This window comes from Bombus huntii, unplaced genomic scaffold (assembly GCF_024542735.1).
Source record: "Bombus huntii isolate Logan2020A unplaced genomic scaffold, iyBomHunt1.1 ctg00000107.1, whole genome shotgun sequence".
NCBI lineage: Eukaryota > Metazoa > Arthropoda > Insecta > Hymenoptera > Apidae > Bombus > Bombus huntii.
The window spans coordinates 181306-194614 of NW_026099360.1; the positions used below are offsets into that span (position 1 = coordinate 181306).

The 13309-nt window shown below is 36.2% G+C and overlaps 2 protein-coding genes across 5 annotated transcripts in view; one reads left to right on the forward strand and one right to left on the reverse strand.

The window, feature by feature from the left end:
* LOC126876935 (omega-amidase NIT2-like) overlaps positions 1 to 7470 on the reverse strand; it is a 62273-nt gene extending 54803 nt beyond the window's left edge. The window contains exons 1-6 of one of the 4 annotated variants that reach the window (XR_007694628.1): positions 6791 to 7470; positions 6557 to 6703; positions 5808 to 5992; positions 5254 to 5422; positions 4790 to 5023; positions 1187 to 1749 (exon numbers count right to left, since the gene is read on the reverse strand). Coding sequence is in view for 3 of the 4 variants with exons in the window: in XM_050639801.1 (XP_050495758.1) it covers positions 1538 to 1749; positions 4790 to 5023; positions 5254 to 5422; positions 5808 to 5992; positions 6557 to 6703; positions 6791 to 6875 (1032 nt within the window). In the remaining variant the exon portion in view is untranslated. Of the gene's footprint in view, positions 1 to 654; positions 1750 to 4278; positions 4639 to 4789; positions 5024 to 5253; positions 5423 to 5807; positions 5993 to 6556; positions 6704 to 6790 lie in introns of those variants that run through there. The other 3 variants (XM_050639801.1, XM_050639802.1, XM_050639800.1) reach the window with 3 other exon arrangements.
* The window catches only part of LOC126876936 (dual specificity tyrosine-phosphorylation-regulated kinase 1A-like), a 58976-nt gene that overhangs the window by 35218 nt on the left and 10449 nt on the right, over positions 1 to 13309 (forward strand). The gene's annotated exons all lie outside the window — the stretch shown is intronic.

The following is a 13309-nucleotide window of genomic DNA, read 5'->3' on the forward strand; positions in this document are numbered from 1 at the left end:
TTTATTCTGTAGTGTCACACGCATTTTTCGCTGTCATCATTTGGTCTTCTTCTATAAGCAAATGTTCATTATTGTAAGCATTATCTCTTGCTTTTTGTATGGATTCTAATGATATATTTTGTTCAACGTTGTCTATTGATTTTGTATCATTTTCAGCAGTTGATTTACTAACTGCTTCTAATTCCTTCGTTTCAATTTGGTTTTCTTTATTTGTATCGCCGTCCAAAATATTTCTCATTGAAATATTATCCTTCTTGTTATGATCTTTTTCTGCTTCTCCTAAACTTTTACTTTTTTTGTCGAACCGTTCTTGTAAATTTTGAGTATCTTGTGACGAAGATGGTGACAAATCATTATACAATACTGCAATATCTTCTTTCCTTCGTTTCACAGACTCTTTCTGGTATTCTGTTGAGCTATTGACATCAAACATTAAGTCTGTTTTAATGAAAATATAATCCTGTGAAGCGGTGTCAATTGATACTTTCTTTTCATAAGAATTTTCTACATTAGACTGCAATTCTTTTGAAAATTCTTTCAAAACCATTTCTTCATTTCCTACAGTAACGTCTGTTTTCTCCAAGCTTTTGTTCAAATTATTAGAAACTAAACTACCCTGATAACTCCGACTAGTCGCTACTTTAATAGTCTCCTTTAACAGTTTTCTTAACTTGATTTCGTTCTGCTTCTGCATAGCGTCTAGTATGGCCCGAATACTTGGATCCACACCAGTAGCCATAGCCAAGCCGGTGAAAATTATCCTTTGTTCCGTGGTATATATAGGGTAAAACGAATGGTAGACCGCAGCATAGTGGTTTCCAACGATCCACACTTGTTCTAATTCCTCACTCAACGTCTTTCGTGTCCATTGACGTAGAAAAAAGTAAGTTATTGTAATATCGGAATATATTAAAGGTGTAATTTTGTCCGATTAATTATAATTTATTAATAATGGATTGAAAATACAGATATTACAGACAGAAAATACAGACAGAGAAACGATGTTTGATTAACAGGAAAACTAAATGCAACGCTCGTATTTACATCAAATAACTTGACAACTATTTGGTAACTCTCTCTCTCTCTCTCTCTCTCTCTCTCTCTCTCTCTCTCACTAGCAACTCTAACACTCGACAACACTCGCAACTCAATTCTAACGACTCTATGCTTCGACGTCTCGATCAACTCTGAACCTCGCCAATGCATTCCTGCTCGGTCCTGCACGCACACACACGCACACACACACACACACACACACACACACACACACACACACACACACACACACACACACACACACACACACACACACACACACTTTTCGGCTCACATACTCTGGCCTCTCGATTGCCACTCCTTGAAATATGAAACCGTACTTCTGTTTTGACGCTGCTTATCTTTTCTCGCGTCACTGTTACTAGGCGCTCTTGGATGTAAACAAACCACAAAAAGACGGCGTACACGGTGTTTTCTAATTTCAGCCGATCTCCAATCAAAGCTATTCTACGATATTACATTATCGTATAATAATAAGCTTTTAATCGTTTAATAATAACTCGTCAAGTAGAAATTCCACACGAAGCATTGTGAAGAATAATACTTGAAGAAGATCTATGTTCTTACGAGATTGGCTGTCTACAAGAACTTTGTTGGATAGATTGTATCGTTTGACGAAAATTTTATTGTTGAAAGTTAAGAAAGTTGGAAAGAAAACCCACGCTGTCTCGAAGATGTCTTGTTTTTCAGATGCTGTAAATTGACAAATAACTAGATATTAGTATTGACATTATTTGATGTCATATCTGACCTTAAAGTATAAATAAAATCAATCTAGGAATTAATGAAATTTCAAACATTTTTTCTAAGAAAACAGAAGTTTCGTTCCTCCTAATGAGTCCTCCCATGATGCAATAGAAAAATAATTTAACATTGAAAATCGTGTCAAGATCAATTTCGAAGCTATAAAATCGTCTTAAAAAAACGCTGTGATAAAAAATTTTTTGACACCTTGTACAAAGGTGTATATCAACGTAAGTGTACCTGTATGTCTATATTCGAGATTATTTATCTATTCAAGATAGCAAAGTAAAAATACTATATAGAGGATTTAATTAATGTGTGGATCAACGTATGTATCACTATATGTAACAATAATATTGACTGTATATGTACGTGTGTAATAAAAGATTTCCGGTTTACAATGTTTACGATACTGATATAAAAATACCATATAGAGGATTTAATTAACGTGTATATCTACGTATATATCATTATATGTAACAGTAACATTATGTGCATATGCGTATAATATTGGTTAAATGTTAAATGTTAAATGTTAATATTGGTTAAATGCGTTAAAGTGAAATGTTATTTACCTATTCAAGATAGCAAAGTAAACATACCATATAGAGGATTTACTACTGTTAACACTCGGTATTCTCGTATTCAAAGTATTTAACCAAATAATTTGGGAATCCAGCGGACGAGCTTGTATTTAATATGATTATATTTAATATAACAACTTTACTCAATATACGCGTAGCATTTTAAATGTCATGAGGGTTGCAGCGGACTCAATTTTAATGTACCTCGATATCTTAGCTTCTTATAATATCCTAATAAAATGTTATTTATCGATTACAATTGTCCTGTCGTATTTTATAGTGTTTGCTTTATAAATGTGAACTTTATTCAAAAAGAGTTCATCGATGATTATCCATTACAGGTTGTTAATAAACCTGAATTATGCACAAAGGAATTGCCGTTAATAACTTAAGATTCTCTGCCCGTCGTACAGGGTACATATAGTAATTATTCTCGACGATCGTAACGTTTAAGTCCAATTCGAGCTTATAGTCCCATGCGAGTTAAACAACGACAATAGTTTGAATTTCTATTTGTTCGTTTGTCGTCTGTTTATACCCGGAGCACCTGCTGTAAACCAATACAAAATTTATTAGATCTATAAATAACACATATAAAACTTATTAATTTATAATTAATATAAAATAGGAGAGCACGAAACTTCCTATTTTATGGATATGTTAAATCTTTGTAAAAAATACCATATCATTAGTATCATTTTAATCGTTCTAAAGGATTTAGCCGCATAAAGCTGTGACCCTTGGAAGAATCGATGTTCACGCGTGACAAATTGAAATTGTGCGAAGGTTCCGGTACGAACATCACAAGCCGAACATCGATACCAGGGGCACAGGCACATGTTCTGGGTTCATTATATATTTATAAAGGGCTGACGATTCAGTGGATGGTCCGGGTAAATTTAAATTGTAAATGAACGCATTGCTGGTTTCAAGTAAAAGCCTGGATAAGAGCGGATATGGTATGAGAGTCTGTCGTGGAAAGGGGAACAGGCCGCTTTTATTTGTAAAGTTTGAATCTCCTCGATATTGAAGATGTTGAAGCTGCAAGTATGTATTTCATTTTAATCCATTCGAGACCGAGATTTAATTGTAAAACGATACCTAGGTGTCGGTACGATCTGAATGTTTAGTTAGAATGATTCTGTGTTTTACTCTCTCCAGGGTATCCTTTTCATACTTTGATTTTAAATCGATGACAATCTTAAATAGTAATTTTTAAAATATAAAATTATATACTATGTTATTCTATAATGTATTAGGTACAGTTATATATATATATATATATATATATATATATATATATATATATATATATATATATTATATTATATTATATTATTTATTACATATATATATTATATTATTATATATATATATATATATATGTATATATATATATAATAATAATATATTGAAAAAAATATGAAATTAACATGATATATACATTACTACATAAGTTATATATAAAATATGTATATTATACCCTTGCCTACTGACTGATATGAATTTCTTTCGGTCTCGAATGCGTTAAAAGAGAGCGCAAAGAAGACGAAATTACTTATTGTAATTAGTAAAACGACCTGAGAGGCAGACAGGTACAAGAAAGAAGGAATATTATATTAGCGGCATTATCATGTTTTTGCTCTCTTTAAGTCTTTCATCGAGACAGACAATCTACAGGTATTAATCGACCAATTTCTCCAAGCTGATAACTTCGAATTGATGTTTATATATAAGAAGTGTTATGTGTTAATCTGTCTAAATGTTTAAAAGGTGTTATAAATTAAATGTTGTTAAACGATACGTAATTGCCTTTTGATCGTAAATTTTACTATCAAGGGGTCTTTTATGTATGCGTAATCATTGTGAATTATAACAATTTATGTGATCGATATTAAAGGTGTTTAAAAGCATATTATTATTATATATTATTATTCTATTCTCCTATATTATTATCCTATATTATTATAGCATTCCTATATTATTATAATATCCAATTACATGTTGATACACAAGATATACAGATTATTATTTATAACGTTTTGGTTTTCTTAATTGAGTCATTCATTTAGTACAAATGATAAGAAATTAGTAATAATTCGCAAAAAAAGGATATTGTAGTAGAAATATTATAAAAAAACATTTTCTGTTTTAGTGTAGAGTTACTCCTTCTTACAGACAGTGTCGTACAAATCTGTACGTCTCTGAGAAAATGTAGGTATCTGAGCCCTTACTTCCTCAACAACTTTTAGATCTGATAGAAAAAAGAAACATACGAAGTAATAAGTAATGCTTACTAATAAATTCAACAAATACAGAGGAAGATGGCTAAATCGATAAATTAACGAGACTAAAAATTAATTACATCATGGATCTCTCGCTTTTAATTTTAAGCTGTAAATTACCGATATCGGTGACTGCCATATTCTCTTGAGTTTCCAAATCGTAAAGAATCTTTCCCCAGGGATTGGTCAACTGTGTATGTCCCCATGCGACGTAACTTGCTGAAGGAACACGAGCCGGTGATATGCAAGCAACGTATAATTGATTATCATTCGCTCTGGAACGCTGAAGTAATGACCAGTGCAGTGGTCCAGTGGTCATATTGAATGCCGCTGGATATATCAGCATTTGGCAACCTAACCCAGAGAAGCAGGAAATATGAAGCCACCGAATACCAATTAACTTCGTAGTTGCACGGTTCACATTCCATCATTTCTGAATATGCGAGGACAGTCCTCTTATTGTGCTTTTAATTCTTTTATTTGTTTCATTTTCAGCAAATATACTGGTTTTTTAAATTAAGCTTCTTTTTATACAGATATTTAATTTTTTGCTAGTTAAGTATTGATCGATTAAGTTACTGTACCTTTGTTCCGATAAATGCGTGCCATTTCCTCGAATCTAATATCATAGCATATGCCAATACCTATTTTGCAGCCCTTCACATCGAACGTCGTTAGGGAGTTACCAGGACTGAGTGAATCACTCTCTCGAAAAGTAATCTTATTAGGAATGTCGATGTCGAATAGATGTACCTAATAACATAAAAATGTAGTCGCTAATTCTATTGCTGCAACTTTTGTAATTTAATATCAAAGTTACCAACTCCTAAACTTTAATTATTTTTTATTTAATAACTGACAGCGTTTTTATCACTTTCTTTTATTAAAAAATCTTATCATTTAATAATGTTTAAAAAGGAGAAAAAATAAGTATTTTCGTATGTGAAAAATTTATATTACACATTACAACAAAAATGGGCGTTTTCCGTATCATAACGTATTTTATAAACCGTAAATTATAGAATTGGTTATAGTATACGTATGTACATATGTATATTCCTAAATTATTCCTAGATAGAGTCACTTTCTTCACCCCAATATTTTCAAATTCAAAGCCATAAAGGAATATATTACTTACCTTTCGGTGTTTTGCTATCAAAGTTCCATCGGGACCCCAAATAGTACAGGTATTGTACAATTTATCGCCCTCTATTTCAGGCATCGTACCACCAACTACATAGATGTTGTTTTCTTTAGCTGCATTCGATAAAGCAACGCTCGTTTCACCATCAGGAATACTCTCGGCGTATTTTCGAAAGTACTCTGCATTGCAATATTTCAATTAATGAAAAATAACTGTCTTTTGTTCCAACCATAAATTAAATTGAAATTTTTGTCAGTTTTTTATTTTTTAAATTATTAAAATAACTAAGTTTTATATCTCGACTTAATTAAATATGCAATTACTTAGCTAACAGTATATATAATAAATTGTTTCTACAGGTTCAAAATGAAAAATGAATATTTAGAAATATTTAATTACGACAATGCTATTTGTGTTAGCATCAGTGGCTTGTTACTCTACGACTTTGCTAGTACTTTTTGAAACATAAAGTTAGTTTTCAATTAACACTTATACTAGAGGCGGAATTATAAATGCAAAATAATTGATAATACCAATTTATAAGTACCTAATTATTAGTATCTTAAAAAATATATTTATACAAAAATCACGATAATCATGAAAATGGGGAAATCCTATATTCTCGACTCAATTCACAATCTTTATGGAAGTATAAACGGTAAGGTAATTTGTCTACTTTTACTTTTTTCTATATAGTTGTTACACACATGGTAAATTATTGAAAAAAAAAAACAAATTATTACGTATTCCATATGGTGAATTAAAGCATTCAGGAAGAGCTATAATATCAGCATTGCGCTCTTTTGCGCTAGAAATGTAGGAAACTGCCCGCTCTACATTTTTGCGTTTTACTTCATTTACTTCAAGTTGTACCAACGCCAAGCGAAATGCTAAAATGTTGGAAAAGTTAAATACATTCGGTTATATATTTCCCATACTTTTTATCTATAAATACTTTTTACATAGTGAATACTTACTCGACATCGTTCGCACTACTTGTTTAGCGATGTTTGTAAGTATCATAATGTTGAGGTTATGTATGGTACTACTCAATATCAACATTACGTAAGCAATACGCAGGGATTTTTAATAATTCTTGGTAAAGTTTAGGACATTAATTTTGATGTAATTGTAAACATTATTTGTTCACAATTTGTCCATTTACTTTGCAACAAAAAGAACGCATCTGCAAGCGTGTTAATCGGATAACGACGAACTTCATTTCGCAAACACCGACACGTGAAACATTTTGAAGTTACGTCGACGCGAGAGTAATTGGTTCCCTTAAATTCCTCAATTTCCATTTCTTTCGCCATGTATATTCGAGTATTGCATTTGAATTGCAGAGCAGTCGAAAGTAGAGGAGCACCTCGCCGATATATCGACAGGAACATGAATTTTTTTTCATAGGGCGAATATTTTTTCCATTGAATTATTAAACCGAGTCAAATTTTCAAACTCAACCACTTAATTTAATCGTTTTACATAAAACATTTCAATCTTTTTTCTTCTAAATACTTTACCTATATTTCATCTGGCTGAATATTCCATATTTTTAAAGCTTGTTGATAATTACAAATACGTAATTATCATTCTGAAGCTAGAAATTTGAAGTAAAATTGCTCTGCGCGAAAGGAAATAATTCAACGTTTTATATATAGCTGTTAAAATGATATAAGTTTCAGTAAAATAGCTTCACTAAAATTTGTGGTTTTTTTTCCTTTTCTATTTTTTTTTTTTTTTTTTTTTTTTTTTGTTTTATGTGTTCAAGGGCGAACGTTCCCTCTCATTTCCTGTATTTTTATGAGGAATTTAGCCTTTTTACACCACGAGAGCCTCAACGTTTTCATTTTCACGCTTACGCTACGCTCGTTAAACACGTTCTAATGAGACCATGTGCTGACATTGCGAGTTTTATTATTATCGCACAATAATTTATCATTTTAGATTTCAAATATTACATTCATACATTTTTCGTTGTAAATTTCTTTCTCTATTTAAACAATTTACCATTGTTGCTACAATAAATCAATTAATTAAATTAATTGATCAGTTTAAACTTAAAATATCATTTCATAAGTTTTCGTCACTTGAATCTAAAAACAACAGAAAACGGATCATATTCAACGATCACAAAACGATAATAGGACATTGTGTTTCTTCTGAAGGGCATGAAATTGTCAGGAGATTATGCCATAAATGAAATTGGAAGCTGGCTGGTCAAAGGGATTAAACTCGGTTAAACTCAATTGTGCTATATTGCACAAAGACTTGAGAACTGCTACCAAATATCTACTAGCTTAAAGGTGTGCTGATTACACCTTACAAATTGTAATTATATTTCAAATACAATCTCCTAAGTAATAAGTAAATTAAATTAATACTTTACCTAGAATCTGTGATACATTAATATAACAAAAATACATTTCTTAAATTATTCATTAATTTGCAATGTAATTAGAATATTATCTTTATTTTCTGGTGTCTTTATTATTCTTAAAAGATACGCTGCTTGTTTGCAAATTTAACACTACGTATGCTATTAATAAATCATTTTATATTTAATTTTGCAACCTTCAATCATTGTTAAAATTGATTGATAATACCGTTGGTTAATAGAAATTTGAAAATGCTCTCGTTTCCACTCGATTAAAAGGTAATTGCACAAACTGTCACAGTGTTGACTACAAATCACGTGTGTCGTTCTATTAAATTTATACACAATAGTATTTATTCTCGTTTTAATTTAAAATGAAATGTGTTATTGTATTTTTTTTTTTTATTTATTTGTTGAGATTACAATCAATTCTCGCGTTGAGAATTTTCAGTAATTTTTCTGGCGTGGCGCAGTGACATGGCTGTTTATTTACAATAAGTTAATACTTATTATAGATAGGTATAATTTATAAGTAATATAAGTAAGTGCATATGCTTAATTTGGATAATTAAATGAATCTAACGTTTAGGTCTAGCGGGTAGTGCCTCTTCAGCCTGCGAATCTGGTCCGTCGTATCGAGTAGTCCAGTGATTAGGGGGTTTCGGTGTTTGTTGATTCTTTTGCTATATCTGTCGCTATATTTTGCTATTTCCTCTTTGACGGTGGGTATCTTGAGGTCGCGGTGTATTGTTTCATTGGTTACATACCAAGGTGCGTCAATTAGGGATCTTAGCGTTTTCGATTGAAAGCGTTGGAGTATTTCAATGTTGGAGTTACTTGCTGTTCCCCATAGTTGGATTCCGTAGGTCCAGACAGGTTTTATTACGGTCTTGTAGAGGGTAATTTTATTCTGTATATTTAGTTTGGAGCGTCGGCCCGTGAGCCAATAGAGTTTTTTTAGTTTGTCCTTTAGTTGCTTCCTTTTATCTGAGATGTGTGTCTTCCACGTTAGTCTCCTGTCCAGGGTCATGCCCAGGTATCGGACTGTGTCCCTGCTAGGAACTGTTGCATTGTTGATGGTGACCTGGGGCAGGTTTGTTTTCGGAGCGTGAAGGTTACATGTGAGGATTTCTTTTCGTTGACTTTGAAGCCCCATTTGTGAAACCACTTTTCCATGGAGTCGAGACTTCGCTGGAGAGTGGATGAGGCTATTACCGGGTCTGCGTGGGTAGCCAATAGCGCTGTGTCGTCTGCAAATGTCGCTATTGTTATATCGTTTGATATAGGTAGGTCGGCAGTGTAGATGGAGTACAGTAGGGGTCCGAGGACACTACCTTGGGGTATGCCGGCTTCTATTGGGAATGTTGCGGAAGTGGCGTCTAGGCATTTAACCATGAATTGTCTATTGGTTAGGTAAGATTTTAGGATGGAGTAGTAGGGGTGGGGTAGGATCTTTTTAAGTTTGTATAGTAGCCCTTCATGCCATACTTTATCGAATGCCTGTTGGATGTCTGGGAAAACCGCTGAGCAATATTTTTTCTTTTCGAGTGTTTGGCTGATCGTATGAGTTAAGCGGTGGATTTGCTCTACTGTAGAATGATGTTTTCGGAAGCCGAATTGGTGATCTGGGAGTGTTTTCAAGTTCTCTAGGATTGAAAGGAGTCGGTTCGTGAGCATCTTCTCGAATAGTTTGGACAGGGTAGGTAAAAGACTGATTGGGCGATAGGAGCAGGTTTCGTATATCGGTTTACCGGGTTTAGGGATGAGGGTAATCAATGAGATTTTCCAAGCCTTAGGATAGTGTTCCAGGCGAAGGATAGCATTAAAAATCGATGTGATGAATGCTATCCCTTTTGTGGGAAGTTCCTTGATTGCTCTATTGCCTATTAGGTCGTGTCCTGCTGCTTTCTTGGGGTTTAGGCGACTGATTGTTTCTATAGTCTCTGCAGAGGAGAAGGGTTCGATAGGAGGGGACATTTGGAAGGGGGTGTGCAGGTATTCAGTAACGTCCGCGGCGGCTTTGGGGGAATGGGGTTTGAATACTTTTGACAAGTGTTTTGCAAACAGGTCGGCTTTTTCTATAGGGCTTCGCGCCCATCCACCTTGCGGACGGCGGATAGGTGGGATTATTTGTGGGGGGCGTGTGAGTTTCCTGGAGGCCTTCCATAGTGAGTAGTTGGCGTCGGCTGTGGGGGATAAGCTGGCGAGGTATTTATGGAAACAGTCGTTTTTATAGTTTCTTAAGGTTCTGGATAGCTTTCTAGTTGCGTTGTTAAGTTTGCGTTTGTCCTCCGGTGTTCTATGGGTCTGCCATACTCTTCTTAGTCTACGTTTTTCTGCTATTTTTTTTTTAGTATGTATTGGGGATATTCTTGTTTGCTGTTAGATGGCTTTGTCGGTGTGGAGAGGCGGATTGCGTTTATTATGCTCGTGTTTAAGTATTCCGTGGCTGCTTCGATATCTTCCTTTGTTTTTAGTGGGGTGAAGGCTCTGAGGTCGAGTGTGTAAAGACTTCTCTGAAGAGCTGCCAGTTGGTGTGTTGGTTGTGAATGGAGCCATTAGGTGTATTCTCGATGATTGTTGAACTGACTGTTGCTATCACGGGAGAATGATCAGAGGAGAGATCAGCCGAGGAGTTGATCTGGACGTGTCTTGATGGGATATTTTTAGTTATGAAGAAGTCGAGAAGGTCGGGTATTTTGTTGGTGTCAGTGGGCCAGTATGTGGGTTCGTATGTGGTGAGGTAGTTGAGGTTGTTGTTTATTATGCTGTTTAAGAGGTTTTTGCCTCTTGCTGTAACCAGTCTGCTGCCCCATTGGATGTGCTTGGCGTTATAGTCTCCTCCAACTATGAATCTATTGCCCAGGGTGTCCAGGAAGTTATCAAAGTCTTCTTTGGCGATGGAGTGTCTGGGAGGGCAGTATACTGCTGAGGTGGTGATTGAGCCATGACAGTCTTCTATTGCTACGTTTGTTGCTTGGAGGTAGTCTTTCTGGAATGATGGAAGTTCGTAGTGCTTAATACTTGCTTTGATTATTATTCCGGTGCCACCGTGGGCCTTTCCGCTGGGGTGTTGGGTATGGTAGAATTTGTAACCATTTATTTTCAGGTAGCTCTTGTCGGTGAAGTGGGTTTCCGATACGAGCATTACGTCGATTTGCTGGTGTTTTAAGAAGAGTTCTAGTTCAAGTTTGTGTTGCGCTAGACCGTTGGCGTTCCAGAGTGCTATGCGCCTTGGTTTTATTTTGAGTCGGGGCGTGCTAATTTTTCCACGATGAGTGTTAGTAGCGATAGCAAGTGATTTATTTGCTCCGATTGTTTCTCTATTAGCTTTTCAAGCCTTGAGGAGTTGTCTGTGTTAGGTGGGTTGGGGACACTGTTTTGGGGAAGGTTCCTTTGGCTGTTCGGGTTATTTTGGATGCCTTGTACTGCTTGGGCATAGGAGGTTGAGGTGGAGATGAATTTGGAGATGGTAGGACTGGGTGTTTGGTTGGTTGAGGGGGTTGGGGTAGTCGTGAATTTCGGCGGGCTGGGTGTTTGGTTGGATACCTCTTTTGCTCTGAGCTTAGGGTACCTGTTCGTGTATAGTGTTTTATATGCTGGGCAGCCTTTGTAGTTGGCAGGGTGGTCCCCTTGGCAGTGGATGCATTTCGCTGGGGTTTCCGGTGATTTGGCGCACTGGTCAGTGGAGTGAGTGCCTGCGCATTTAACGCAGCGGAAAGTATGGTTGCAGTATTTCTGCGTATGACCGTACCTTTGGCACCTTTTGCACCTGCACTATTTCTTTTTTCACGAGCGGTGGTTCGATCTTTACTATCGCGTTCATTAGGCGACTGATGTTGTAGATTTCCTTATTGTTCGGCTTTTGTTTAATGTCTAGGAAGAATAAGGATAACGGGTCTTTCGAGACTCTATGCCTTATATTACTTACGTTGATGACTTCGTGGCCGAGTTTTGAGAGTTCGTATTTTAGTTCGTCTATGTCTGCTGAGTGGTGTATGTTTCGTAGGACCACCCGGAAAGGCCTTTCCTGTTTGAGCTGGTAGGTGTGGAAGTTGGCGTTCAGGGTCCTGAGTGTCTTGGTGAGTTTTCTGTAAGCTTCTGGGTTCGTCGGTAGTATTTTTACTTTGTTGTTGCTTATCTTAAGGTTATATTCCTCCTTGCTGATATCTCTCTCTAGGGACTTGATCATTGTCTGTATGTCAATGACGTCGTCCACAAATATTGGTGGGGGAGGGGGGATTCTCTGTGAGTGTTGGTTTGGTGGCGGTTCTACGATTTCCATGGCGTCGTTTGAGGATTCCAATACGGCGAACCTGTTGTGTGTGTTTATTTGCGTTGCTGTTTCTATTTTCCTTTTCTTTGTAGTGTTAGCGTCGTTAGTGCGGAGAGTTCTGCTACACTTCTGCCACGGGGGGGGGGGGGGGTAGCACGGGGTAGCTGCGAGTCTGCTCCGGAGAGCCTGGTCGCGGTTGCTGGGCCATCATCGAGCTAGTTAATTCGGAATGAACAACTAGTCGTGAGGCTGTGAGGCTAGTATTCGGGTTGGGGTTAGGTGCGTGGGATTTTCTTCTCCCTAAAGGGTAAGGGACACTTAGCTGTGTTCTCTTTCGACTCAGATTTCTCAGATTTCTTGAACGATAAATGTTTATTCACTCTAATGTCAATGAGTACACTTGATACAGGATTCGCGATTGTATTCGGTTCGCGAATGCGCGGTTATAAGATAGAGCTTGGATAGCTACGATTCGAGATACGCTGCGAGTGCGGACAATGATTGCACGAGATGTCGAGAGCTTAGATAATTATTCGGCTCGAACCGTGTAAGTATAACGATCGTGATATACTGCGGTAACTCGCGGTAATAGACTGACATTTTTGTCGCGATGCTGCTGCGGAGGAAGACTCGTTGGGATGTGTCTAAGGATGCGAAGGCATCCTTCGGGATTCGTTGAGAAAAGCTTTGAGAGGGTGTTGCTAGCGGGCAGCGTCGTACGTGAGAGATAGCAGATTTCTCGTGTGTCCCCGTGGTAGGTGGTCGACTTCGAGACTGATAAACAAAGACTGTTTGTCTCTTTGGAGGACCTTAGCTAAAATAAATCCTAAGATTTATAGCGGT